Raw genomic sequence first — 27,991 nt, forward strand, 5'->3', positions numbered from 1 at the left:
TTGCTCCAACCCATCAGTACACGCAGTTTTCTCCTCCAGTGTGGATCTTGTCAGCTGTCTATCCCAGCCCAAGCAATGGGAGCACCACTGCTCCTCTTAGCCCTGACCCTATTCCCAGTGGCAGCTGCAGCAAGCCTGGAACCGTGAGACTCTCTCCTTTTGATTTTGGGGCTTGGTGGAAAGGCCTGTTGCTGAAGGGTGGTGCTGAGGGGCTGTGATGCACTCTTTGGCATCACAGAGCTGGATGGTGGGGGCCTGGCTCCCAGGGAGGCTGGAAGCAGAAGCAGCTTCTGCAGAGTCTCAGGCATTGAGCACTGCTGCAGGGGCAGCCTCCTGTGTTGTTCCTTGTGCAGGAACTGCACTGCACACACCACAAAGCTACAGAAGCCACAGGAGTTTTGCCTCTGTTCATGCTGTGCTGGTGCAGCTGAAATCTGGCGTGAGGATGGAAGCCTTATGCCTCAGCCACTGCATATTTGGCTTCTTTGGCTTCCTCATGCAGCCTTGCTCTGTGTACTTACAGCTGGAGCATCATGGACTGGGCAGCTGTGTCCTGGCTGATGGCAGGGAAATTGGGAGTTCTCTGTACTGAGCATATTCCTCCTTTCTAGTTTGGAAAGGAGCTTGAAAGCGCTAAACTTCCTTCAATGAAGTCCTCCAGACATTTCTCGCCTTTGGTCTACCTCTTCATGAAAGCAGCAGACATGGATTCTGGCCTGTCCACCTCAGCCTCTGACTTGGTTTTGAATATGTACTGCTCTTTTCTAGTCACTATATGGTGGTGTTCCCTGCTATCATTCAGCAGTCCTGCGAGGAGAAGCTCTACATTCACTTCAGCTCCCTAACTGAGGCTGTCCACCTGGCTGTCACCCTGCAGACAAAAACCCAGAATCACACACTGGTGGAGCAGGATGTGGAGAAGCCAGGCACTTTTCAAACCATCACCTTCCAGGTGAGTGTAGATGTGGCTACTGATTTGACAGTGGATGCTTTCACGTTCACACAAGAACACGGCATTTCTTGGGGTACACTGTCTGTTTCCTTGCCATAGGTTCCAAGCAGGCCAAGTGTATTTCCCTACCAGTTCCAGGCAAAATACAACGGTGTCCTGGAGTCTAAGATAGAATCTTTCCTGTGTAGAAATAAATCTGTTATTTTGATTTGTATCAGCATATTTCATCCTGCTTAAAGTGTGGTGCCTAAACATTTATTTTCAGTTTACTCAGTGTTTTGTCCCTAAGAGTGCTTCTGTATCACAGCAAAAGTCAGTATATTGGGAATACATTCTTTTCATCCTTGTTTCCTCAGGAGCCTGCCCCTTCAGCTCCAAGAGGACCATTCTGCTGTAAATCTGCATCTACATTGCCAGATGTAGTTGCAGCCTGCATAGCCAAGCATTGAGCTTGCTTTAAGTTAGCAGTGATGGCACTGAACCCACAATGAACTGAATTTCACCGAGGCAGTCTGGATATTTCTGGAGTGGCTTGAGTTCCTGTCATTGCTAACTGCTGTAGTTAGCTTATGCAGTCCCACTGACTACAGAACCTGCAGCTGTGTTTCTGGAGAGCTATACTGAGGCTCTACAAACTGCCCCTGTCTTCCTCAGCACTGCACAAAGGCACTGTGCCTATGCCCTGATTGCCCTGCAGACTCAGCAGAAATCAAGGAGGGGCTGTAGTCACTTTTGGTTTTTACATCAACACGACAATGATTAACTAAGAGTTTGGTGCCAGCCCTTAGGAGAGAGCAAGTCCTGGTTCTGCAAAGCCGAGGAAGTCTGCTGTTAGCAAAAATTTAAAACCACCAAAAAAAAATCTTTCTTCTGCTGAACTGAGTCTTTCTGATGCTGAGCTGTCCCGTGTTTGCCTCATCAGTATCCCATCTCCCATTACTCCATGACTTTCCTATGGTTTTACTTAGTTCCATAAAACTCTCACATTTGTGTTCAGTGGGAGAATGACATGTTGGTCAGTTTATTATTAAGGTCATGAACAAGGCAGTGACTGCTTCTCCCTAGAATCACAAGTGGGTTACAGAGCTGTACAGAAGAACTCGGACTGTGATGTTTGGGGATTTTTTAACAGTGAGATGATGTCTTATATCTGTGATAAGACACAAAGTTTCTATGAATTTTTTTCCTTTTCCTTGTGTCAATCAAACTAGGTGCCAGACCTCATGTTAATTCCCAAGAAAACAGCTGATTCTGGGACACAGGTAGGATATGTCTCGTCTGCCTTTCCTCTTACAAATAAGAGGGCTTCAGCCTTTCTTGTGCCTGATCCATGTTGATGCTGGAGATGCAGGGTGGGAAAGATAGTAAAGAGGAAAAGTAAATGTGCAAAGAGACAAACGTGACAAGCAGAAAGGCAAAGAAAAGAGAATGAAGTAGATGGACAACAAAAAGAAGACTATGACTAGGGAAAGGAGAGACTTAAATCACAGGAGATGAAAGGAGGAGGGAGACATTGGAGATTTTGGAAGGACAAGTGCCTCTGGTTCTCTTTCAAGCTCTTTGTAGTCTGAGGTAATTGTTTTTTTTTTAACCTGACAGCCAGAGGAGGTGGCTTTTCTGCATATCCTGATCCACAGTGGAGACAATGTGCTCCTTAAGGGTCACAAGAAAGTTCTGGTCAAGCCCAAGAAGAATATAATTCTGATAGAGACAGACAAGGGCTTATACAAACCTGGAGAAACAGGTAAGGCAAGAAGATGGCATATGGAAATGGAGAGGGAAGGGTCAAAATAGCAGCCACACCTGGAGGAAAGATTTCACCAAGTGCAGCAAGCTAAGGTTGTTAGAGATGGAATGAAGCAGATCTCTATTATCCAGTGTTTCTAGGAACAGTCTGAGTCAGCATGTTCCCCTCCAAGGTATGCAGCACCAAATTCCTACCCTGCTGCTCCTGAGTGTTCTGGTGTCATATCTCTAGTGAGACCTAAAGGGAAAGCCAGGACTCTCCAGGACACTGGACAGCCTTGAAGACTGTTGTTCATATTTAAGTAAAACCTAGAGTGTCTGTTCCAAGCTGTAGAATTACAGAGTCCCCACAGTCTTCACAATATGAATGGACTGCAGACAGACCCCACTATAGACAACCCCACTGTTTGCCCCAGTTTATTATCTTTCTAGGGAAAGGCAGTGGGTTTCTGCAGCATACTGCTGTGTATAAGCCTCCCAAAGCCCTCTGGGGTGGAAGATGCTGGGAATGGCTGTTTGGGAAAAAACCTGAATACCTCTGAGGTAAACAGAGAGATATGAATACTGGAGCATAGAAAAAAGGAGAAGCAGGTTTGTGCAAGGACATGTTGCAGCCAGAATGCTTTACTATGTTTTCTTAATATCTACAGTGAAATTTCGAATTGTGAACCTTGATGACAACCTTAAGGTCATTAAAAATGAGGTGAGTATCACCTTGTGCCTTTCTAGAAGTAGGAGCTTCAGCGTGAGGCACATTAAGAGGCTCATGAAGAGATATCTTCCTTCATGCCTGTTAAACCATAAGAATAAATTGTCTTATGAGGAAACCACTCATCCACTGGTCCCTTGGAGAAAGACCAGTGTAAACTGGCACAGAGGGAGGAGGAGATGTGGGGTCTGGATGGGGCAGAAATTTCTGCTCAGGAATTTCTGAACTGTGAGTCAGGCAGTTCTTTATACTGGTCCACATGGATGCTGTTTTACAAAACTGAGATTGTGTTCCTCTTGTTTTTACAGTATTCCCAGATATGGCTGCAGGTAAGTGGCAAAGAAGGCACCAAAGGGATATATCTGCCTCTTCTACTGTGATCTTTTGCTCCCAGAGTTGTGCCACAAATGTAACTTCATGAGGTTATGGCTATATTTCAGGCTCAGCTGAAGGTTTTTATGTGTGGTCAGCCTGGGTTCTTCTCGGACCAGTGCCTCTGTGGTGCACATAGCTCAGCAAAAGAAGGACAGTACCAAACCTCTGCCCAACACCCTGGCTGCACAGGGCACAGGGACAGGTGCTCAGTAGATGCAGCACAGCTGCTTCTCCTGCCAGTGGTGTTATGATATTGCCATTTCCCAGTAGTTTTACTCTTCTTGGCAGTCTTTGTAACTCCAATATTTACTAAAATTATACTGGAGGGAAGTGAAGGTATATCTCCTGGCCATCTGGAGTCCTCTCTACTGGGTCAAGTTTAAGCCCTTGTAGTGCCCTCTTGTGCCTGAGTATGGCTGGACCTGCCAGGTACATGTGTTCCCAACGTGACTCATGGCTCTGCTTGTCCTTTCCCAAGTAGGATCCTGAATACAACCGTATTGCTGAGTGGCTGAATGTAAAGTCAAATCATGGCATTGTGGATCTATCCTTCCCCCTGGCTTCTGAAGCATCCCTTGGGAAGTATACCATCTCAGTGCAGCAGGACATGGCTCAAAGAACCTTCAGTGTTGAGGAATATGGTGAGACTCCAGCATCAGAGGGGAGGGAGAAGCAGTGTGGGTAGCTGGAGAGGAGAACAGGGTGATGCAGCTGTGTTCATCCCACCTTTTGCCTTGGGAGAACAACAGAATGGGGACAAGGATGGGTGGGTCTGTGTGCACACCTCACATGGGGCTGGAGATTCTGCAGCTCCATAGGGTACAAAGGAGAGGCTGTGGGCTGACATCTCACTCTACCTGCATCTGGGCCCTGTAATGAGCACATTTTACTGCTCATTGTCACCCTTTTCTGGGCTACGTTTGTCATCCACTCAAGTCAGCTGCTATAATGGGAAGTGGAATCATGTCTTGGTCCCATTAATTGCCATCAGTAAAGACAAAACCCTGTGCCATTTAAATGTTTAAGCTTGACTGAGCTGGAGCAGAAAGCAGTCCCATGTGCAATTGCAGCAGCAAATACAGGGTTGTGTGGCTGGAGGGAGTAACTCGTTTGCAGCATTGTGATGAAGAACTGGGGACATCACTGTCTTTCCCTCATCTGGACTGCAGCTATAACACAACTTCTGTCAGTGTCCATACTCATCCGTACCATCCACTGTTCTTTTCCTCAATCCTTGTCTTACTCTCTTCCATACAGTGCTGAAAAAATTTGAGATAAAAATTGAGCACCCTCCACATATCACTACAGCAGATGAGGAATTTCTGCTGAGTGTCTGTGGCAAGTGAGTACATGATACTGTTGTGATCTCTGACCTTTGATTCCACTGTCACCTCCAGATTTGTCATAAAAAAGACGTGGTCTTCCACTTGTCAGTATGACCTTTTTGCATTACCCTGTGTCTTGGGGAGACAGATCACTCAGATCACTCTCTGGAATGGGCTCCTTCTCACGCCTGGTCACTTACTGTGAGGCTGAAGGCCATTAAAGAGGCTGGGTATAGTGGGTGGGAGGGATGCAAAATGATTTTAAAGGATGAGCTAAAGTTCCCGAGCAAACAAGGCACAAAGTAAAGCTCTCCTGGCTCCACTTCCCCTGAGGAGGATGATTGTCCTATATCAATATTCTGCTGACAGTCAGCAGACTGTCTTTTGATTAATGTTTCTCTCCTTTGACATAGGTATACTTATGGGATGCCTGTTCAAGGGAAAGTAGAAATTACTGTTATGACATTATCCCAGGCAGTGGGAACATGGAACGAAAGGGAAAGCAATTCTACAAGTTCGGTGATTCAGAAGCAAGGCGGCTGGGTAGGTGAACAAATAGGAGATCACAAAGCATTGTGCTGGAAATGTCTTTCTGCCCCCTTAACCGGCCTCAGTGCACCTCAGATGGGCACCAACCCGCTCAGTCTGTTGCCTTCCCAGCTGCTGGACACGATCAGACCATGGATTCCGCTCCCCTGTAGCTTGAATGACTGCTCTAGCTGCACATACCTGACTCTGTGCTTCGGGAGAAGGTGCAAGCTATGGGCAGCAGGGGTGCCTGGGACCTTTTCCAAGGGTCTGTAACATATTGTATGCAATCAGATCACCCCATCAGGTGGGGCTATTCAGATCACCAGACTATTGAGCCCTGTGACCACTCCCACCAATAAGCAGGCTATCAGAGCATCACATGGACTGGGATCCATGTCCTGTTTCTTGCTCTATCCCTGCACAATGGGTCATCTTAAGACTGCTAGTGTCTGGTCTGAAATTATGTCCATTGCTGGTTACACTTTCTTCTCATCTGTGTCCATTATTTTTTTGTGGTTCACATTTGTTTTTTTCCCACGGGTTTCAGATGCAGCTCTTTTGGCCTGAGAGCCACAGGAAAATATTTCTAAATGTCAAATGAGCCAGCAATGAGCCAGAATATAAAAATCTAGCTGGAGCTTTTAAAATGCACTCCAGCTGGAATGCTGTGCAGTCTTAGCTGTGCAAAACATCAGATGAATGCCAGCTCCACATGGCATGTAAGAGGCCCTGAAAGGTTCTCAGGAGCACTTCACAGGCATGGCTAGAAACACTGGCTATACCCAGTCTCTGCCTCAATGATTGGCAAAGCTCTTGCCATCTGTACCTGGCAGGATGCCTGTGTTTAATATGGCCATGTCACAGGAATGGTCATGTCTGGAAAGCCACACTGTCAGGCTTTATTCATCAGGGCCTTAGCATTTCAGGGAGACTTTTAGCTCACATAATGAAATTCATGCTCCCTCAGCTAGAGGATTCAGGCTGAATCCAGACTCCTGAGTTTCTCCGTGACATAATTAACCCTTACGTGATTTGCCTTAAGTACTTTTTTTGCCACTTTTTTTTGCCACTTTTTTTGGTGATAGTTTAATCCAAGAATATTGATTTTCTTTTCTGCCTAAGGTATCCATGATGAGTTTTTGCAGTTAGGATTTGGGAGCTTTCCTCTGTTCCAAAAATATCTGGAAATACTTCTTTAGGATTGCCTGGCATCTATGGAACAGCTTGTCTTCCTCCACACCACACTCTTTCTCTCTGTTCTCTCTCTGCAGACAAATAAGGATGGCTGTGCTACTTTCACAATAAAGACAGAAGCTCTGGAAATAAATGAAGCTGACATCTATGTAACTGCAGAAGCAAGACTGGAGGAAAATGGAACAGGTACTGGATAATATGTGGAGCATTGCCTTCTTCACAGGCAACATTTTTGGTTTTGGTCTTTATATGGCAGTGGAATTTATTTTGGAAAAGTAACTTTAAGGTTTCCAAATCTTCTATCATGGTAATAGTCTCTATTCTAGTACCTCTTACATTTGTTTCCACCAGATTTCCTAATCCTCTTCACCATTCACCTCCTTTCACATGTGTATAACTCTTTAGTGGTTGCTGGGACACCAGGGTGTTTCTCAGCCAGTTGTAAAATGCTGGACTGTTTATAACAAGGCAATCATCTCGTTTCCCTTTATCTTCAAAAACATAAACAAATAAACATATAAATAAACACTTATAGGCTATGATGCATCATGTAATGAAGCAGGAAGCCCAGAAAACTTGAGAGAATCATATCCTAGAAGGATGTATTTTCTCTCCTAAATTTAGAGCTTGTAGATGTTGTAGGTACTGCTGAACTGCCTTTTTTTCTTCTGCTTCCCTAAGAGCTCTGCTTCAGATTCAACAGATTTTTCATCTCCCCATACAGGAGTCTATTCTGTGGAAACAGCTCTAATTCCTGTTGCAACAATAAGGAAATCTGTGGTGTTTATCAACCTCCATCCATTCTACAAACGTGGGATACCATACACAGGGAAGGTAATATTCATGGATCCCTTCTCTGCTGAGAATGCATCACAGATATAACCTCTTGTAGGAAGAAAGGAGCAATCTCCAGGAAAGTAAATGCTGCTCTGCTGGCACCCAGAAACTAGGAGTGAAGCCTCCTGAAGAAGAAATTTTTTTCTCCCCATCCTAACAGTGTATTTCCTGGACTGGAATTCTGGGGCCAGCTGCAGTTTCTGGAGGCTTCCCCAGGAGTATCTCCTGAAACCAATCTGTGCATATGGGATGAGGGTGGCGTCAGCAGGCACATAACATTCCCTTTGGATGAAAGCTCATGGTAACTTGGCAGAAATCTCTAAAGCCTTGCATATCAGTTCACTGGCAGTCATTTCTGACTCAGGTCCCTGGGGTGATGCTAGGACTGCTGTCCTGGGGCTAGAAACACTTTCACCTGGGCCAGTACTGAGTACCTGTACATGGAGGGCAAGAAACATCAGGAATTAAGTTGCTGGGGATAAATCTCTTTCTGATCATCAAAGATCCTGCAGCATTGTCCAAGAAACTTCTCAGGATCTGAGGAATTCACCTTTTCTCCCAATAGAGGTGTCTCATTTGCCTGTATTAGCATTTTGTTCCAGTTCGAATAGCTTCAAATTGTTGGTTTCGTGTATTTATTGGACTTTTATTTGGATCCTTCCAGCTGGTCTGAAAGCTAGAAGGGCTGAGAGAACCCAGTGATAGAAGCAATTAGTATTAAGCACTAGCAGTGCCTCAGAGTCTGGCACAACAGGGCATTAACTTCCTCCCCTTCCCTACAGATGTTCTGCCACAGTGAAAAGTCTCCCCTCAGAAATGAAACAGTCTATCTAATAGTTGACGTCAATGATGAGGAGACAAAGCTGTCATTCCTCACAGATGAGAAGGGGGAAGCTCACTTCACACTGGATACCACCAGTTGGAACAGCACGATGGTTTCTCTGAGGGTGAGTATCAGCCACTGAAAATCTTTTGTCTGGTGTGGGCTGTTCCCCATGAAAAGATAAAAGAGGAAAATGAGATTGTGATCAAATCTACTAGACTTATATTTTTAAAGCTTTGTAAGACAAAATCTCATAAGAGACTTTAAAATGACGTTTCAACAAATTATTTTAAGCATACAGATGTGCAGTCTGCCATCAGCTCAGGTGATAACAGAGTTTCAGCAGGTGTACAAGTTCCCTGGCATCACTTAATACTAATTATATTTCCACCTTGTGTTTGTGTGCTTGGAAGGGTACCTACAACCCTCCAGGTAACAAGAGTACATTTCCTGGTGAAAGTGAAGGAGACGATTTCCACTGGCTGAAACCTTTCTACTCTGAGAGCAACAGCTTCCTTGAGATCAAGGCCAAGAATGATGTGATGTCCTGTGATCAAGAGCAGGAAGTGCAGGTGGATTATATCCTTTCCCAAAATAAACTTGGCTCTGAAGAAGACCACATTGATTTCTACTACTTGGTGAGCACAGAAGACAGGTGATTCTCAGGGCAAGGTTATGCTTACTGGCATTTTACCCTTTTCTCACAGCACAGAGATACTCAAAGGAAAGGCAAAGCTACTCCTAGACAGTCAGTTTGTGACTTCTGTTCTGCCCAAACCTCTGCCTGCTTTCCACTTCCTGGACCTGCTGCATTGCTTTGTTATCCATGTCTTGACCTATGCTTGGGTGATAGATGCCTGCCATTTGCCCCACTTTCAATTATGTCCACATGGATGGCAGTGGAGGGCTAGCCCGAACTCTGCCCAGAAGGTGTGCCCCAGATGTGTATCTGTGTCTGGGGCAATCTGTCTGAGAACTAAGAGGCAATTTCTGGGGCAGCTGACATTCCCCCGCCTGTATCTTTGCAGGGAAAAGCTTGAGAGGCCCTTGCACAGGCCTTGATGCACAGCAGAAGTATGTAACAGTGTTTTGATGAAGTCCATTTCAGGAAAGTGAGTCAAAGCAAGGGTGTGACTAAAGCCTAGCCAAGAGGTTATGACTCTCTTGATTACTGAACTGGTCTCACTTGTACAACCAAAAAGTACTGTATCCTAGAAAGGCAAAGGTCAGAGTTCACTGGGTCTTAAGAGCAGCTGCCCATAGCTTCAGAAGTACCTCTGGCTTTGCAAGCAGCCCCACCTTCTCATGGCCTAACCAATACCCCTCAAGCCCTACCCAGCTATGCCATCAGCATCTCTGCTGCAGAACTCTGGAAATCATATCCTGCCAGAAGAACTTCTGGGACAACATTTGTCAGGCGTCATTCTCTCTTCTTATGTTCTTTTCACAATCTCCTCATGCTCTTGGAATTCAGACCCTTGAATGGCATTTCTTTTTGTTCTTCAGGTGATAGCAAAAGGCAAGATCCTCTTCAGTAGAGAGAAGAAGGTGCCAATTACTCAGCACGAGAGTGAGTAAAAACATGAGAAGTTAGGTGTCTCATAACACACCCTAGAAAACTGACTGCTCTCCAATGACTGTCTGCAGGTGTTATTCTTATCCACAAGTGGGAAATACTGAACTGAGTTCTTAGTGGTGATCCTTCTCCTAAGACCAACACAATATCCTCTCAATTCAGTGTCTTTCTAGGCAACTGTCCTCCTTCTGTCTTGTCTAATTGATCTAATATCCAACTTATGACTTTGCTGCTAACTTGTACTTTTGGAGAAGACAAGAGTCAAAGAAATGGCTGATATGCTTGGTTTATTGTTAATTTGTGACATTGTCTGTGTGGGGTGTTATCCATGTCTTGACCTAATTTTGTTCTAATCTGCAGGTAGAAGTTATTAAGTCCCTCTTTTGATTCTTAATGTGTGTCTTACTCCAATGAGTTGATTTGTTTGGATGTTGTCCCTCTCTTCCTTGCTGCTGTTTTGTGCAGATATGCAGGGCTCTTTCTCATTGACTCTGCCTGTTGGCAATGACTTCCTGCCTGACATCAACCTTCTGGTGTATGCCGTCTTCTCAGACGGAGAGGTGGTGGCTGATGTGGAGCAGTTTGAAGTGGAAAAGTGCTTTAGACATAAGGTGAGCAGAAATGACACAAGGAGTGTGACAGCATCCTTGATGTGCTCTGGTCTGCTGCAGTTCCTGGTCCTATTTTATCCTTGCCCAATTGGTGTAAGCTGGATATGTGCAAAACCAGATGCCCAGTATTTTGGGTAGGAAATGAGACAGGTAACCTCCTTCTCCCTGAATGCTTAGTCCTTGCTCAAGGAGTAAACCAGGTCCCCTTGAACTCTTTTTTGCCCCCATTCCCTGTTACTGACTTGGGAACACACTGTCCCTCATAAACTCCCTAAAACAGGAGAGAAACCTGTCTGTTTAGCTCCCCGTGGTAATTCTGGCTATGGCTGTGTGCACTGCAGCCTCTTTAACCTTCCCAATGGATTGCCAGGATGGCCTGATTCCCCCCTCATCCCCTTTCCCCACCTTATTCGAAGTCTTTGCTTCTGCTACCCAGACGTATGAGAGTCACAGGGTCCCACCCTCCAAGGCTAAGCTCCCAGACCTTGTCTTCTTTTGCAGGTGGAACTGGAATTCTCACACAAGGAGGAGGTCCCAGGATCAAAAGTCAGGCTGAACCTCAAGGCTGCTCCAGGGTCCTTGTGCTCTGTGCGAGCTGTTGACAAGAGCGTCCTCCTGAAGAAGAACCAAACCCTAACAGCAGACAGTGTGAGTGCAGCGTGCTGTGGCCAACCCCCTAATGCCTGCCATGCCCCTTCTTCGGCCTCTTTGGAGCAGTTATGGGGTGGTCTTGCTCCTCATCCTCAGCTCTGTGCTCTGAGGCTCTGCCTGAAGGGTGGTGGATGCTACATGGCACTGCAGGGGTAGGCAGGGAGAGCTGCTTCAAGGAAATGCTGGTGCTTTCTGCCTGAAGGGAGAGTGCTCAGCAGCCTCCCTCACATCCACATCTCTGCTCTACCACCTTCCACCAACCAGTGAAGTTAAGCCTTTAAAATGGAATTTTGCCCTGGCACGGTGCTCCTATCCCTCTGCCCCAGCCACTGCTGAGTTATAACCATGTGACAGATCAGTGGTTCGGAGCAGTTCTTTAGAAAACTGTAGCTAGACGAGAGCACCCAGAGAATACAGTGGCTGGTGAAAAGTGGTCAGGATTTTGTCAGCCCCCCGGTGGATTCTGAGAATCAGAAGGGTTGGAGGTACCTACCTTGAAGCAGCTGTGTGTTTCAGAGGAATGAATTTAAAACTTGGAGCAAAAATACTGCAAAAATTGAAAATCCGAACATAAATCCACAATGTGTACCAGAGATAAAGCAGGTATATGCCTCTTGCAAAGTTGTAAGTTAAATTATAGGAGTACAGTGTGCTACAAAGAACCCTCACTAAATCCAGGGGGATGCACTACACCTGTTGATAGAGCCCACAGTATGATCTGGTGGTCCATTTCATAGAAATGCTGTTCTAGTGCAGAGCATTTGTGTCATCTACTAACAGGTATTTAAAGTAATAATCTTTAAATATGTAAGTCAGATGTTCCAATGCCTTGTGTTTAAACTGAAGCATTTTTATCCTAATTTTGCACCCTTGTGTTGAAAGGCTTGAACTGTCTTGCAGCCTAAAAGCCACTTGTCTACATGCACTGCTTGGATTTATGTCCTTTAGTATATATTATCATATATGTGTCCTTTATATTACGTCCTTTAGTGTAAGCTGGGTTGGTGCTAACTTCCTCAACTGCAAAGCTCTTCAATATGTAATAGAGGCCTACAACCCAAAAGTCTGATCTGTACATGTGCTTATTGGCCAGCTCTGTTTGAAGACCTGTGCTTTTCCATTGCAGTTGTATGAGGAATTCTTCGAGGACAGCTTCACGGTTGGAGGACGGGGCTTGCCTTACCGCCTGGAAGATTTTGAGGCATACCCTTGCCTGCCCCAGCAGCCCAGCCCCCACAGAAAGGCTCGGATGGGTGCACCATGGTACCAAAGTGAGGCTGATGTCTATAACCTGTTTAAGGTGAGTGCCTACACCTCCTCTAAACTTTTCCTGAGCTAGTGAGTTCCAATATTCCGTCCTGAATGCCTACAAGAAGTCGTCTGTTCCTTGTTGATCAGTGTAGCCACACTCCTTTGGGGCCTATGGGGAAGGCTGAGTAAGCATAGTACAGACCACCTAATAAGAAAAAGATAGTGTAAAAATGAACAAATTTACTTCAGGCTCCCATAACTACAAAGGGGTTATACCCTTTGTACCCTCAGCAGTAATACCTGAGCACCTCACCATATTCTGACCAATCACCACTTGGCTATTATTTCATTTACAAACTACTCTGTGTTTCATTGAGTGTCTCCTTACTTATCCTCAGAGCAGTTTTAATAAAAGACAGTCTTTCACAGTTTGGCTTTATAGCTAACTGTCAAGACAAACAATGAAAAAAACGAAAGCGCTAACAAGCATGATAGCCAGAGAGGTGTTAACATGTCTGCTAACTGAAATGCAAGAAATGCTGCTTCTGGCAGTATGCTCTTTAATAAAATATATGCAAGTTGAAGCACCTCAAAATAGGAGAAGAGGGTAACAACACACTGAAAGCAACCCAAAATATAGTCTGAATTGCATGAGTTTCTTAAGTTGACAAAACTCTGCCATACAAATATGGACCCTGATTCCCTTCAAAAGGCATGTTACTGTGCTGTCTCCTAGATGCTTATTCTTTAGACTATGTGTCAGTGCTGGGGTCAAGCATATGAAGTGCATATTTAGTTGAAATCTACTTGTATGAGAAGTAATATTTGCTCCCAGTATTCCTTCAAAACTTTCCTTTCCTCATGTACTGGTCAGAGTCGGAGCCTGTAAGATTATGCACATAGATATTATGCATATAGATATAAATAAGCAGCATTTAAAAGTGTTTCACCACTGGCCACCAGCCTTCATTTGATACCCATGATCACAAGATAGTTTCGACATTCCTTTTTCTCTTTTATTTATCAATGATTTACTGTCTGTACTATTTTCCCAGAAACTGCGCATGAAAATATTTACCAACACTAGAATCAAGAAACCTGTTTCCTGTGTGCTTCCAGGCTTTAAAAAAAAGATAAATCTAAGAAAACTGTCTATTGTTGGTAAGGAACAGACATGCCCAACTTCCTGAGTGAAGGGTCTTCCCTCTCCCAGTTCTGGCCAGCCTGCAGCTGACACAGCTGACCCCCATCCTGCTGTGTTTCTTGTTTATGTATAACAGCAACAAAGCTTGTGTCCATTTCAACAGACCTGATTTACAAATCACAGGTAGAAGCTCAAATCTCCATGCTTTCTTGGTGTCCCTGTGTTGTGTTTTTCATACGAAGTGTAGTGTGCTCTCTGCCATCACTTTCACAGATTATTTAAAGGAGTGTGACTCCATTTTAGCATGCTGTCTCCTCCTGGATCCAGACCAAATTTGGATCCGTCAGACTGAGCCTTGGGCTAAACTCTATCCAACTCTGTCTCCCTAAAGCTCTGTTCCCCAAAGATACCCACACCTGTATCAGATTCTTATTGAAACACCAGCCCTGCCCACTCATATTTTGTGTCACAAAACATTTGTGGTTTGTGTTAGTTTGCCTGTGAATGAAGAGCTAGTTTCACCTGTAGCTATAGATGCTGTTTCCTGAGATATCACTTCCTTTCTACCAGGCATCCAAGCTACCCATGCTGATTCTAAACCTCTCTCTGATGACAAGGAGAAGCCAAAACCACGGACACTTTTCCCAGAGACCTGGATTTGGGATTTGGTCTCTGTCGGGTTGGTAACAGCCTTGGCCTTCCATCCCCAGGGACACTCCTGGACTGCTTCTAAGCAAGTCCTCCTCTTCTGCTTGCTGCTGTAGGGGTGATGGACAAGCCTCTCTCCAAGCTGCTGTACCTGACACCATCACAGAATGGAATGCCAACACCTTCTGTGTTGCCGATACTGGCTTTGGTTTCTCGCCTCTGACCTCTCTTAGGGTCTTCCAGCCGTTCTTTGTGGATGTATCAATGCCATACTCTGTGATCCAAGGAGAGACTTTCAGCCTAAGAGCCACTGTCTTCAACTACCTCAAGGACTGTATCCAGGTGAGTTCCTCCAGGTGAGTTCCCCCAGTTACATGGCCTCTGTCAGAACAAAAACTTGAGCCCAAAGGCAAGCTCTGAGCTCCTCAGGAGCCCTAGGTGCTGGTATCTGGGTCATAAAGCACAACCTCGCACTTCATGACCCAGGGTATTTGCTGCTTGGTGCAGCGCCTGTTACTAACACTAACCCAATGTGTGCTTGTGCATCCAACCACGCTCAGATCCACACCACCCTCACAGAGACCCCAGAATTAGAGGTGGATGCCTGTCCAAGATGCCAGTTCACCAGCTGCCTCTGTGCCAACGAAGCAAAAACCTTTGTGTGGAACGTGACGGCGACCAGGCTGGGTGAGGCTGGGCAGAGGGATGTGTGGCAGCTCCTGGGAGAAGGGCTGGAATTTGCCCACGTCTGCATGTCTGGGCCTAATCCTTGTACATAGAGCTGTCTGCTGTAAGTGCTCAGCACTGTGTCCCTGTGCTCCCTGCAGGCAGAGTGAATGTCACCGTGAGCAGCGTGGCAGAAGAGTCACACAGTCTGTGTGGTAACAGGATTGCTGTGACACCTCTGCAAGGAGAGAGAGACACAGTGATAAAATCTCTTCTTGTGAAGGTTGGTCACATCTCAGGGTGGAGAACCCCTGGGGACAGGGGTTTGTCCCCTGGAGCAGTCAGCAAGATGCTAAGAAGAAGTTTAGCCCCTTCTTGGACATCAGACAAACTTGCTAAGGCAGGGTGATTTCCTTTCCTGTCTTTTCTATCTGAAATACTCTTTCCCCATCTGCAGCCAGGAGGTGTCCTACAAGAGAAGACCCAAAATGCCATTCTCTGTCCTGCAGGTAGGGGACAAAAATTCCTAACTGCCATTGATAATGAGACCAGGATGGAAGGGACAGGGTTAATGTAAATACCCAGAGGTGGGGGAGAATTAATCAGAGAGCAAGCACTGGTGGAACCATCCTGCCTGGGAGAACAACCACTATAATTTGTCTATGTCTATGTCAATCAAAAGATTGTAATTTCCTGTATTGAGGCATTTGCTCGCAAGTCTTGGCTCCTGTGACTTAATGTTACATTATGCTTCACCTGGATCTCCTTGGATGCTACACTTGTATGAATGGCTTCTTCCATGGGATAAATGTTTCCATTCTGCCTTCCCCAGATAACACCATCTCTGAAGAGTTCTCCCTGACTCCACCTGCAGAAGTGCTGGAGGGATCTGCCCGAGTCACATTCTCTGCGATTGGTGAGAAAGGCTTTCTCTGCTCTTGGGTCTGTAGTGAAAAATCTTGCACAAAGCTTTGGCCTTGACCCAGCTCCTAATGAGATCATTTGTAAGGGGTGTGATGTTGGCCTCAGAAATGTTGATTAAGTAATCTTTTCCAGTATTTACTCCTCTCACAAAGAATGATTCTCAGTGATCCCCAAGTGTCTGGAAGAAAAGGCACAAAACAGGATATCCCCTCTGACTCCTGTCATTGCCATCCGCCTAAGTGAACTAAAACTATCCCTGCATCTTTCCACCAACATTGTCTATGTAATTACTTTCCCACCTTGATACCCACCCAGGAATGACAGCTCTCTTTACCTTTCTTAAGACCCCCTCAAGCTTCCTTTCCTCCTCCCAGAACCATGATGGTCTCCCTTCTTGTGCTGGCCTAATGTAGCAGGGGGCACCAGAAATCTCAATCATGTTTGTTCAGGCAGGGACTGGCTCTTTTTTAGGATCCCAGCAGGGTCTAGGGAAGGCAGCAGTCCTTTTGTTTCACACTGCTCAATATCTGTGCCTTTCCTTTCTCGTGTCTCTTCTCTCAAATGTAAGGTGACATCATGGGTCCAGCACTTCAAAATTTAGACCAGCTGCTAAGCATGCCCTTTGGCTGTGGTGAACAGAACATGGTCCAGTTTGCACCAAACATCTTCATACTCCAGTACCTGAACAAGACTAAACAACTGAGCCCAGAAGTTAAGGATAAAGCACTGACATTTCTGACAACAGGTAAGCATTGTCCTTCTTCCTTCTGCTGCAAAATGAAGCTGCTAGAAATCAAGAGTGTGAAGCACAGATCTGCTGGGGAGCTGAAGGGCAGGAGTGGGAGCGACTGCCAGAGCTGTGACAAAGGAAGGTATCACAGAGAAAAGGGAAATGTCTCATGGAAAGCAAAGTTTCTGAAGAAAGCACAACTTGTCTCTGCCGGTAATTAAGGTACTAAGTCTGCTTTTTTTGAGAAAGGTGTAGGTAATTAGTGCTTTCCATCATTATGTGATGGCTGTTGATTCTCTTATCAGTCCAAGGCTGACAGAAGAAGCACCTTGTGAAAATAGGGCATCAGCTGCTATTACATGGAATAAAGAGTAGCCTTTGGGAGCAAATAAGAGTTCAGTACCTTAATGTTTCCCCATATTTTAGAAAACATATTTTGGGGTCATGTCAATTCTCTGCAGTATAATCTGAATTTAATATAGTGCCAGTGTCTGTCTCATGTTGTAATGTACCTCATATTTCACCTTGCCAGTCTCTTTGTCTGGACAGGATTTGTCTCCTTTTCTTTCCTCCTTCCTCTCTGGTGCTGCAAGCATGTACTGAGCACATATACATGTATCTGGGGGGGGCGCTACCAAGAGAATGGTGGTGGCAGAGAGGAAAGACAAAGGATAAACAATAAGGCCATGAGGAGGGTGGAGAGAGAGCAAGGAGATGCAGACAGCATTCTGCCCTCAGAGCTCAAAGGCATGGCCTTGTTGCCTCCTGTACATGCCATAAAAAGTGCTTTCTTGAGTCCCAACACGGCTAGGAGAAGTGCTGAAAAGCAATTAGGGTTTCATTTGTGTCTCCTCTAGGACAAGTCTTCCCCCTCACTCCTGCTGCTCTTTTTATTCCCAGCTCCCTGGCACATGGGGAGCCATGAGGTGGCTGACCATGTCACCTTTCTGCAAAGCAGCAGGGCAGGTACCCACAGCACTTGCTCCAGACAGCTCCAGTGATGCAGAGCAGCAGCATGGCCACGTCAGCAGTGCTGTGCCACTGCTTTTGTCACACGGATGCTGTGGGATGCAGGGGAGCTCTGGGGGGTGTGCTTGTCTCTGCAGCTCTCACTGTAGGACCTGGTGAAGCCTCTTGCTGTGAAGCAATCTCCCCGTGGCCAGGACACAGTTTGAGGTGCTACAGGTGCCCACAATCAGCCACGTCCTGTTGTCACAGGTTACCAGCGCCAGCTGCTCTACAAACATGACGATGGCTCCTACAGTGCCTTTGGCAAAGGGGATGAGCAGGGCAACACCTGGTGAGCGACCAGAATTGCTATTGTGTCGTCCTTGCTTGTTCATCTCCTGCCTGTGACATGGATTCCTCCGTGCTCTGCCCACAGGCTGACAGCTTTTGTAGCCAGGTCCTTTGGGCAGGCCAGCTCTCACATTTACATCGACAAGGACCACGTGCACAGCGCTCTGCGCTGGCTGCAGGAGCACCAGCTGCCCAGTGGCTGCTTCCAGAGTGTGGGGAAGCTCTTCAACAATGACCTGAAGGTATGGCTGCCACATGGGAGTGGGAGCAGGAGGAACTCCGTGTGAGGTACAGGGTTGCTTCCTCAGCTTTTCCACTGTGAGCAGTAGCACAAAGCAATGTTCCATGGCCTAGCACAGCTAAGGCATCTTCCCAGAGCTGAATGAACAACATGGCCTAAAACAGCAGTCATTTCCTCTGTGTGAGGTTTTAGACTCTTGCTAGGCTTTCTTAATTTTCACTTTAGCCAAAAGACAGCACAGCTAATTGTGCCAAGGCACTACAAAAGCACAAGGAAATGAGAAACATTTTTATATTTTAGTGCTTGTCTAGAATATCTCGGCTGGATTCTCCCTCTTCTCATACCTTACAGTGCACAATACTTTATGTACTCTAATATAGGATTGTCTGGAGACACAGTTGTCCCTCCACTGCCCCAAAATATGATTCCTCCTGGAACTTGGCATCCCCCAAATGGTCCCTGCAGTGTAGCTGGAAATGCACCAAACTCTTGGTGAACATGCTTTAGAGCTTAGGTACCGAGCAGTACATGTACAGTATGGCAATACTTGGGTTAATCGCCTTTGTAAAGGTACAAATAATCCACTCTGGTCAGATTACAAAATTGCCCACATTAAATACAAGGCAAATTTATGAAAGGAAACAGGCTGCTACATTCATAAAACAAAGGGTTACACATTTTTTCCTAAAATTTGTGTACAAAATAAAACCAGAGCGTACATGTAGAGTGTTCATCCTTGTCTGACTGTCATTAATTTCCCCCACTGAGCTTTCTGTCTGAATAGAACTTTTTGGAATAGGGTTTGCACCTCCACCTGCCTCACAAAGTTTCTTCTAGTCAGTGTGAATGACACTTCTTAGCATCTTAGCTCCATTTCCCCCTCTCATTTTAGATGTATTCTAGTCTCATTTCTGAGGATGTAAGCAGAACCTCCCAGGAATGAATGTCCTCTGGGATGAAAAGCAGCTCCTGAAAACCTGTAATGTGTGTTAACACACATTAACCTGTAGTTTCTCAAAGTCAGATGACTTATATGTAAACTTGCATAACTTCCTGTATGCAAATCCTGCATCATAAAAACGTTATTCAAGTGTACAGTGGTAACATATTGAATAAAATAAATTGCTTTATGGTTTCCTTCATGCCTTTCTATGAGAAGGAATATCTAGACTATACAAACAACGTGGCTGAGACTGCCCTCAACAGCAAACTTTCAGAATGTTCAGCAAGTGAGCCTGGAGGGCTTTCCTGTCCAAGAATGCCTAGAAGCACATTTCTGTTGTCTCTCAGATGCAGTTTTTGAGGCTATACGATGACAGGCAAGCAGTGGTTGTGTTTTTCCTTTTCTGATGACTGTCTGTGTGCTTGCAGGGCGGTGTGGATGATACAATCTCATTAACAGCCTATATTGCTGCTGCACTGGTGGAACTCCATCTGGAGAGGAATGTAAGTCACGTCTGAACTCCTGCAAGGCTTGGGAGCATGCTCCACCATTCATTTGTCTCCTGGCTGGGGGCTTCAGGGAGTACCCAGCTTGAGCTGGTGAAAGGTTCTGTCATTCCCACCTTGCTACACAATATGAAAAACAGGAAAATTTTAACTTGGTGAGGAGTTCTTAATATAAATGGCCTGATTTGCAGCAAAGCAAAGCACTTGCTTTTCCCAGGTCATCTCAAGGGAAACAATTGTGTCTGAAAATAACAAAGGGCTTACAGGGAGAGGCAACGATTTTCATTAAACTGATCAACAGAGCTAAAGGAAAAAAAAAAGACTACTTTTCAGGTATGCACTATCCCCCCTCCCCCCAAATAAAAGCAGTGATCTTCAAGACAAGTGTAGACTGTTCTAGAAAAAAAGAACTGATATTCCAGGCTGAATGGTACAGTTCTAAAAACATCATGCTTTTCAGGATCAGACACCCACTACATGTGTGTCTGACAATTCTGAGCCAGCACATTACCAGATGCTTCCTACAGCTGGATTCTCCAGTGTATTAGCAATCCCCCATCCCAATGATAAGTCCAGCACACCTTTGCTTTCAACCCACAGTCAGTCATGCTTTGACCACTCTACCTCATGCTTCACAGTCAAGGATGTGTCTGGGATAGGTGTTCACTACGACATGCTGTTTGGTCAGAAGAAATTGACTTGGTTTGGATTCCTTTTTCAGGATACCATGTTGGATAATGCCTTACATTGCCTCAAGAAGGTAACACTTGATGAGACAAGCCTTTATGTCAAGGCTTTGATGGCTTATGTCTTCACGCTGAGTAAGGACATGGAGATGAGAAAGCAGCTCCTGGATATGGTAGAGAAGGAAACTGGTAGGTTGTTCCTTTGGGGTCCTAGAGATCATTATTGTGTTCAAGATCTGATCTCTGTAGCATTTAATTGCAGCATTCTGGGAAATTTAGCTATTCACAAATATGCTTTTGTATCAAAAAATCATAATTTATTCAAGCCATTAGAATCTCTAGTTTTCTCAGACCCAGGAAACAATTCCTAATCAAAAGCAGCAGAGGTGATCTATGCTTAACTTGTGCAGTTAAAATGCTTATTTGTGTCATGATGCTCCTGTCATTCTTCAGCAATTCATACATAGTACAAGAGATGTTGCAGAGCAAGCTTGTTTCATCATGTCTGTTCAGCTTCTGGTCAGGACATTTACTTGAAAAATTAGAACCTTTTGACTGCTTCCCCATTGCTGCTCTACTCAGCTCAGGGCCCTTGGAGGGGGGACCTTTACTGTTGTGCTGCTGAGTTTGGTTCTTCCTTTTGGCTCATTAGCTTGGGGAAAAACAGACTTCTGTCTTGAGTGAGGATGCTAGAGTGGGTGTTCAAAGCACCTAAGCCTATGGTTAAGCAGTTGGTAATATTATCTAAGTTGGTTAAAGTAAGTTCTTCCCCACATTTGCTTGTCTGACAGTGTGGTGAACTACATTGGGGGATGAAAACAGGAAAAAGAGGGAAAGAGGATTTTTCAGTCTGACTAGCTACAAGTGTTGAGTGTTGCCCACTGCATAGCCACACAAGCTGCCAGCTGGCTCCACAGGAGAGCCAATGGGCAAACTGGAAGGAGTAGATTAGCACACATTCAGTGCAGTACTTGTTCAGAGTTGCCTCTGTGATAATACACATGGAACAAGGGAAAAAACCTTCCACTATGATAAACATAATGAAAGTTCTCTGTAGAGGGCCTTAGCTAAATTCTGGACTCTTGAAGTTGGTATTATGCAAACAAGTGATTTGCTGGTTCTTCTTTCAAAAGTGAGGGTTTGTTCTGAAAACTGGCTTTGAATTTAAAAGCATTTAAAGTTTTCACACTTGTACCATTGCAGAAGATTCCTACACAATTAAGCCTCATACAATTAAGCTAAATTCTTAGCTGAATATGGTTAGTCCCCTACTACCATTGCAGCGAAATGTTCAGCTGGACTCAGATGTATTCAGTGCTTGTGAGCTTGGATCTGAAGTGGGAGCCCAGCTCTTGCTTTAAACTGCCCTTCATTATGCACTGCATAGTGAGGATGCCAGTAAAGTAAGTTGGGTAGTCTTGGGTAGTCTTTCTCCTCCAGTAACTTTACAGCAATTAGCCCTCAAAGACTGAGCAGTTCTTGTACAATAGGTACAAGTGACTGGAAATGAGTCCTAAAGCTTTTCAGCACAGGGGTCCTGTTACTCTGTGCTAGGCAAATGCAGAAACAGAAAAAGTGCTGAAGCTTGGAGACATAACTTTGAATATACAGGGATCTACAGTTCTTCTCTTCCAAATATTTCTTTCCCCATCAGCACAGCTACTGACATCACAATCTGATGATGAAAAGTCTTCTTCCATGATTGAGACAGTAGCCTACATCATCCTGGCTCATGTCTCCAAACCAGACTTGTCACTCAGTGAAGCCTCGGTGACCAAGCTTGTGCGCTGGCTCAGTTCACAAAGAAATGCCTTCGGAGGATTTGCTTCCACACAGGTAACAAACCAGGGAAAATCATGGGGGAAGGAGTTGTTGTGCCTGGAGTGATGTGCACATGTCTCATGTGCATGTCACTCTAGACCCATCCTTTGCAGACAAAGGTATATGAGCTGTGTTTGGGAAAGGGAGTGCCATGGGGAAACTCTTCTCTGTGTGGTGTAATTGGGATTACCCAGGATCTCTGGCACTGCTAAGCCCAGAGCTCACAAGCTGCCCATTCCAGGTAACAGAAATCATTCTGCTGCCTGTGACATGCACCCTACCTGTGCACTTAGTGGGATAGAGCCTGCCTGTGTCAGAGTGTGAATCAGGGCCATGAGGACTGTAGTTCTCTGCAGTCCCTGAACTGGTGTGCTGGGTCTTGTCCTGCATGGCCCCACAGCAAAGTGACTCTGACTCTCCCTCCAGGACACGGTTGTCAGCCTGCAGGCCCTCGCTCAGTATGCAGCCCTGATTCCTCAGGACATCAGAGATGTCAAGGTGGCAGTGAAAGGAAAGGGGGCTTCTCCACTGGAGTTCCATGTGCACAGGAACAACAAGTTGGTCCTGCATCAGGCATCTCTCCTTGCAGGCACGGGGACCTACACAGTGCAAGCGACAGGCAGGGGCTGTGTTTATGTCCAGGTGCGTATGCCTAAGGAACAGAGCTCTCAGGTTTTGCCTCTGACTACTGAAGTGAAGTTTGGCTTTAAGCAGGTACTATAGCCTCAAGTTCTGAGTAGGATTTTGCCTTCTAGGCAGAATCATGTCAAATTTGAAAGTACTCAGGTATACTTTGTTGACAGGGTTTCATGTAACCATCTCTGGTATCTTCTCAGAAATGTCTCAGCTTTTCTGTCCTATCCTGCAGAGGCATGCCATTATTAAGAGACCAGTAAATCTGAAGTCAAGAGTAATGAGACACAGAAGAGCACTTGCTCCTATTTTGAATGTGTATTGTTGATGTCAGGAGCTGGATACTGTATATCTTCTGACACAAATTTATTTGGGTTGTTACCACGTGCAGAGATGAGGAGTGATGTGGTACAACGGTCTTCTTATTCCAGTACACCAACACAACTGGTCCATCAGGAGGATACATCTTATTTTTTCTGACTGTTTTTATAGTCATCTCTTGTGAGCCATTCATGCAGCAAAGAACTCAAGTCACTCCCTGTGGAAACCTTTTTTGCTGGGTCACTTCTGTTCAATGATGCCTACAGAGAATCTTACGACACAGAGAATCTGCAAGCAGTGTGTAGTCAAGAGGACACAACAATTATTAATTGTTAATGTGTGTAGGAGGTATCTAGAGCCATACTGCTAGGCTACACTTGTGTACAGTCAATGAGCATAAGACATCTGATGAGCACATGCTGGGGGGGCAGTCAGTCTCCACCAGGCAGGTGGAGGAAGATTGACCTATGCTGCTCTTTGGATGAGTGTGATCATCCCTCCTGCTGAGTTGTCTTCTTCCAGTTTTTTGTTCTTCTTTCTTAAGGTATTGTAATTGCTTTACCAGTATTTTCCCCTTGAGATCTATGTCAAGAGTTAACAGTTACACTTCTTTCTCCTTGTGGGGCAGTATTTTAGCTAATGTGCTTCCTTGAACCTTAACAGCATTTTTTTATGAGACTGAATGAGGCTTTGAATCACAGATAGCTGAGTCTCCAAGTTTTTGGTTGCATTTGACAGGTGTATCTGATGCAATGTGCTAAACAGCACATCTCTGAACAGAAAGTGCATCTGATTCCAGCTGTGTTAGCCAATGAGTCCAACTGTGTTAGCCACTGGCTGCCAATCTCTTAAAGCTGGAGGCACAGGTAGTGCTTTACTCAGGGAAACTGGGGCACTTCACAGAGATGTTTTCTCCCCCTCCAGACTACTTTGTACTATAACATCCCACCACCAAAAACAGAAGAGGCCTTTGTCCTGGTTGTGGAAACAGTACCAAGAGATTGTGGTGGTGTCAGGAAAGAGTTTGACATCCATGTGTCTGCCAGGTATGAGATCCCTCGAGGCTCTTTCTTCAGTGAAAAAAGTATGAACCCAGTTGTATGACTGGAACCCCATGAAAGCCTCCTGTAGAATCAGAGACACAGGATTACTCTCTTCTTCTCCATGGATCCCAAAGAGATTGTTAACTGAGAATTAAGGCCTGGACAAGCATGGCTGTGCACTGGTAGTGTCTTGCAGAACCACAGCAACCATCTCAGGCAGCATGGAGATCTCAGGAGTCTCCAGAGCACCACCAGCTGAGCTCCCATGTTGAGGGACACTTGGCATCCTGGGCTAAACTGGCCCTGAGGTGGTTTCACATTCCCCCTGAATGTGAATCTCTGCTGGAACTAGACAGGGGACTCCAGTCCCTACCCATATTTTACTTACCTGCATCTGTCTAGGATGAGAGTCTTGATCCATATTCTCCATGCCTTACTGTCCTTACTGAAAGAGAACAACAGCAGCACTTCCACTCTCAGTCTGTAACAGCAAAGGTCACTTCCACCTGGTGGAGAGGGCAACAGGAAGCCATATTATTCCCATATTATTAACCATAATGCATTTGCTGCACAATCTGTGTCCATATTAAATGAGTAGATGGGGACTACTTTGTTGTCCCTTTGTACCACATTTAGACATGCTGCTGAGCTTTCGTATCACTCTAGGGCAGGGCAAAGTTTGGAAGTGTCCATTAATATCTCCTAGAAATGCTGTGCTGCCTTCCACATCTAATGTGCTTTTCTCCTAACCCCCTTCAGATATGTAGGGGACCGTGGGACGAGTAACATGGCCCTGGTGGAGGTGGAGATGCTGTCAGGGTTCATTCCTATTCAGAGCTCTGTGAAAGAGGTAAGACTTTTCCTTCGGCTTTCCTTGAAGATATCAAAATCTGTCTTCCAGATGTATCTCAATCAGAAATATCCAAACATTTAAGAAGTGCAGGAGAGTGGTAATTACAGGTGCAGGTATAACAGGCTATTTCACAAGGCAACTTTTCACTTGCACAAGTGGTTGTGCAGTTTTTCATGTTCACAGTGAGGATTGCATACACAGGAAAAGGTCAGAGAGATGATGAAAAAGCACCTAGTCAGAATCACCTGGGGTGCATTGGGCCCCTTTGCAGTTACTGGAGCCACTTTTAGGGATATTCCATAAAGTGATGTTGAATCCCATAGAGTTGTTCAATGACATGCTGCAGTGTTCCACACAATAGCTAGGAAGATCCAACATAGCCTCGTACTAACCAGTTTTCCCTTTGCTACAAGTGATGAAAGTAGGAACACGGCCCAAGGATACTTGTACCAAAACTGAAAAATATTTTCTAAGGCTTGGTATGCTCCCAACAATCTCATTGCTGAGGAAGGCAAACCTGGCTAGTCCTCAGGCTAAGCTAAGTGCTTTTATCAACAGTGGCTCACTGACAAATACCAAACCCACTGTGAAACAGGGAAGGCAAATAAGCTGATGTTAACCAAGCTCATCTCTTGCCTTCCTATACAGCTGGAGAAGGTACCCCTCGTGAAAAAGACAGAGATAAAACCAGACAAAATCACAATCTACGTGGACGAGGTAAGAGGAAGATCACAGGAAACTGCCCATTCAAGTAATAGCAACTGAAAGACTTTGCATGGGGACTTTTGCAGACTAGAAATACAAGTCTCTAGGCTGGTCAAACAGGATAAACTTTTCACAGGAGAGGAAGAGGGTGGAAGAACATGGAAAGATAGAAAAAAACCCTCTGATGCAGAAGGAGTAAAGTTAGTATGTAGAGGATTTTGAGATGATCAGTGCATTTCTGCTCACTTCCGTTCTTCTCTCTCCAGCTGGGTGAGAGTTCTCTGAAGCTGAACATCTCAGTGGAACAAGATATTGAAGTGCAGAATCTGAAAGCTGCAACAGTGCACGTCTATGACTACTATAAGCCAGGTGAGATTTCACTGACATTGACATAAAGGAGCTATTGTACCCCGCACTCAGACATAATTATGTCTGTGACCCTAATTCCCGTTAACTCCCTTATTCCAGTGCATGTCCTCCTGCAATTTCAAACTTGAGTTTCCTCTGGACAAAAGTTCGAATATTCAAGTAGCCACTTACCTAGGAAAGTTTTTGAGACAAGGCTGCCTGACACTATGATTATGTTGTGGGGTGTTATGTGTTTCACGACTGTGTTTGTTTTCCTCCTCTATCTTCAAGCTAGAAATCTCTGACGATTTCCCATGACTTCTTCAGCTTCTTAGCTCTCTTGAGAATACTTAGGCATTTATTTAAAATCAGTTTTACATAGTGCTACCCAGATCCACTAGAAGGCAGAGTTTAGTTGCATGCATTTCATGTATAGTGTAATAATCCTACCATCCATTGTGTCCTGCCATGTCTCGGAGGATAATAGGAAAATAATTTGTTACTCTTTAAAGCTGTAAATTAATTATTAGCACAGAGAAGAGAGATCTTGATGATATTTTGAGTCTCTCTGATTATTCTGTTCTCAGTATGAGACAAAACAGCGGATGGAACATTAAGAATTATTTTTTTTTAATTTGAGAACAAAATGGAAAAACTGCCTCTGGATATTTAGAAAGCAGCACTACATGTCATATACTAAATTCCATTCTTGTTTCCCCCTCCACACCATGGCAAGAAAAAGGCACTTTTTAATCCAGCTATTACAGAGCTAAATATTGTTGCCTAATATGCTCTCTCTCTGCTATTTCATCCTGTACAAGTATTTTTGTGCTTAGTACACACAATTTAAAGAGTGTTATCTGTCTGAAAATACTAATTATCAGTAAATAAGCAAGGCTACCAGGACATGATGTGTTTATTTACAAGAAATGTCCTTGCATTAGAAGGTATCACAGTGATCTTTTACAGCTATATGGGTTACATGTTGGGGGGACAGATTGCTGGCCTGACCACTAGAGACGTTTCTTTATTCCTTCATTCACAGTCTGAGGAGTGACAAATTAAGGTAGTGGGATGGTTGTGCTACTGATTAAGAAGTTTGGCACTACCCCACCATGCAGTCCTGCAGCTCACCACCCTTTCCCTCTTGTTTTTACAGACGACCGCACAGCAAGAGAATATGCTTTCCCTTGCAGTTCAGGTTAGTGTTAACAGGCTTCCAGCTGGAACAGGGCAGAGAGCTGGTGTAAGCAGGCAAGGCACCCCACCTCTGCTCTGCATTTAATCCTGTCATGTGATGCAGAGCCTTCTTGGACTGTAGGTTGAATTGGGATCGACTTACTAGTTGTTGGCACAGTTTCTAGCCCAGATATTAATCTCAATGTAGACTAAGATTTGAGCATACCATGGAAGGTTAAAATGATCTTTTTTTATTTCATTTCCATACAGTCCTCACAGCATCCCAAATCTAAGTACAACTGGAAATGCTTATGTCAGTGATAAAAAGATGTTGCAACTCATCTCATAAGATCTCTTAGTCTGCAGACACCTTCCTAAAAATTCATCAGGCACTTTGCCTTTTCTTTCCTCTTTCTTTCTACAGATGCTTCAAAGCAGGTTTCCTCCTAGTATGCTCTGACTCTGCAACTTGAGTTTTCTGCCTCCATAGGGAAAACTTCATTGCTCCAGCTCTCCTCTTCCCTGCTGTGTTGGAAATACCCTATTTCCTTTGCCCAATGTTTCTATGTGAAAACTGGCTTAATACACATGAGTTTGGGAGCAAGTGAAATAAAGTATGTGGAACCTGGAAAGAAGGCAGTGACTTGAGAGTTGATGAATATCTCAGTGCATGAAAAAGAGGGAAACACCGTGCATGTTATGTTTACATACTTTGCATTT

At 44.9% G+C, this 27,991-nt stretch overlaps 1 protein-coding gene across 1 annotated transcript; it reads left to right on the plus strand.

The window, feature by feature from the left end:
• Positions 1-27,957, plus strand: LOC106859820 (alpha-2-macroglobulin-like protein 1). The gene is made up of 37 exons (XM_014887335.2): positions 1-143; positions 769-952; positions 2,164-2,214; positions 2,552-2,696; positions 3,349-3,401; positions 3,716-3,736; positions 4,264-4,423; positions 5,040-5,124; positions 5,521-5,650; positions 6,910-7,018; positions 7,557-7,666; positions 8,452-8,616; positions 8,906-9,130; positions 9,999-10,062; positions 10,534-10,679; positions 11,181-11,327; positions 12,457-12,630; positions 13,637-13,742; positions 14,296-14,404; positions 14,490-14,715; positions 14,934-15,060; positions 15,201-15,322; positions 15,497-15,548; positions 15,872-15,955; positions 16,532-16,708; positions 17,912-17,993; positions 18,078-18,234; positions 19,605-19,679; positions 20,404-20,557; positions 22,023-22,204; positions 22,616-22,831; positions 24,068-24,189; positions 24,946-25,036; positions 25,688-25,756; positions 26,011-26,113; positions 27,252-27,293; positions 27,696-27,957. The coding sequence occupies exons 1-37, from the start codon at positions 76-78 to the stop codon at positions 27,719-27,721; spliced, it is 4,359 nt and encodes a 1,452-aa protein (XP_014742821.2). The 5' UTR covers positions 1-75; the 3' UTR covers positions 27,722-27,957.
• The last annotated feature ends 34 nt before the right edge of the window (positions 27,958-27,991 follow it).

This window comes from Sturnus vulgaris, chromosome 2 (assembly GCF_052056855.1).
Source record: "Sturnus vulgaris isolate bStuVul1 chromosome 2, bStuVul1.hap1, whole genome shotgun sequence".
Classification (NCBI taxonomy): Eukaryota; Metazoa; Chordata; class Aves; order Passeriformes; family Sturnidae; genus Sturnus; species Sturnus vulgaris.

What these genes read in the sequence shown, in the direction of transcription:
- LOC106859820 (XM_014887335.2), top strand. Translation starts at nt 76, where the DNA reads ATGGGAGCACCACTGCTCCTCTTAGCCCTGACCCTATTCCCAGTGGCA. An exon ending in ACATTGATTTCTACTACTTG is followed by an intron (nt 9,131 to 9,998) that starts GTGAGCACAGAA and finishes TTTGTTCTTCAG; the next exon opens with GTGATAGCAAAAGGCAAGAT. An exon ending in TCTTCAACAATGACCTGAAG is followed by an intron (nt 18,235 to 19,604) that starts GTATGGCTGCCA and finishes GTGTGCTTGCAG; the next exon opens with GGCGGTGTGGATGATACAAT.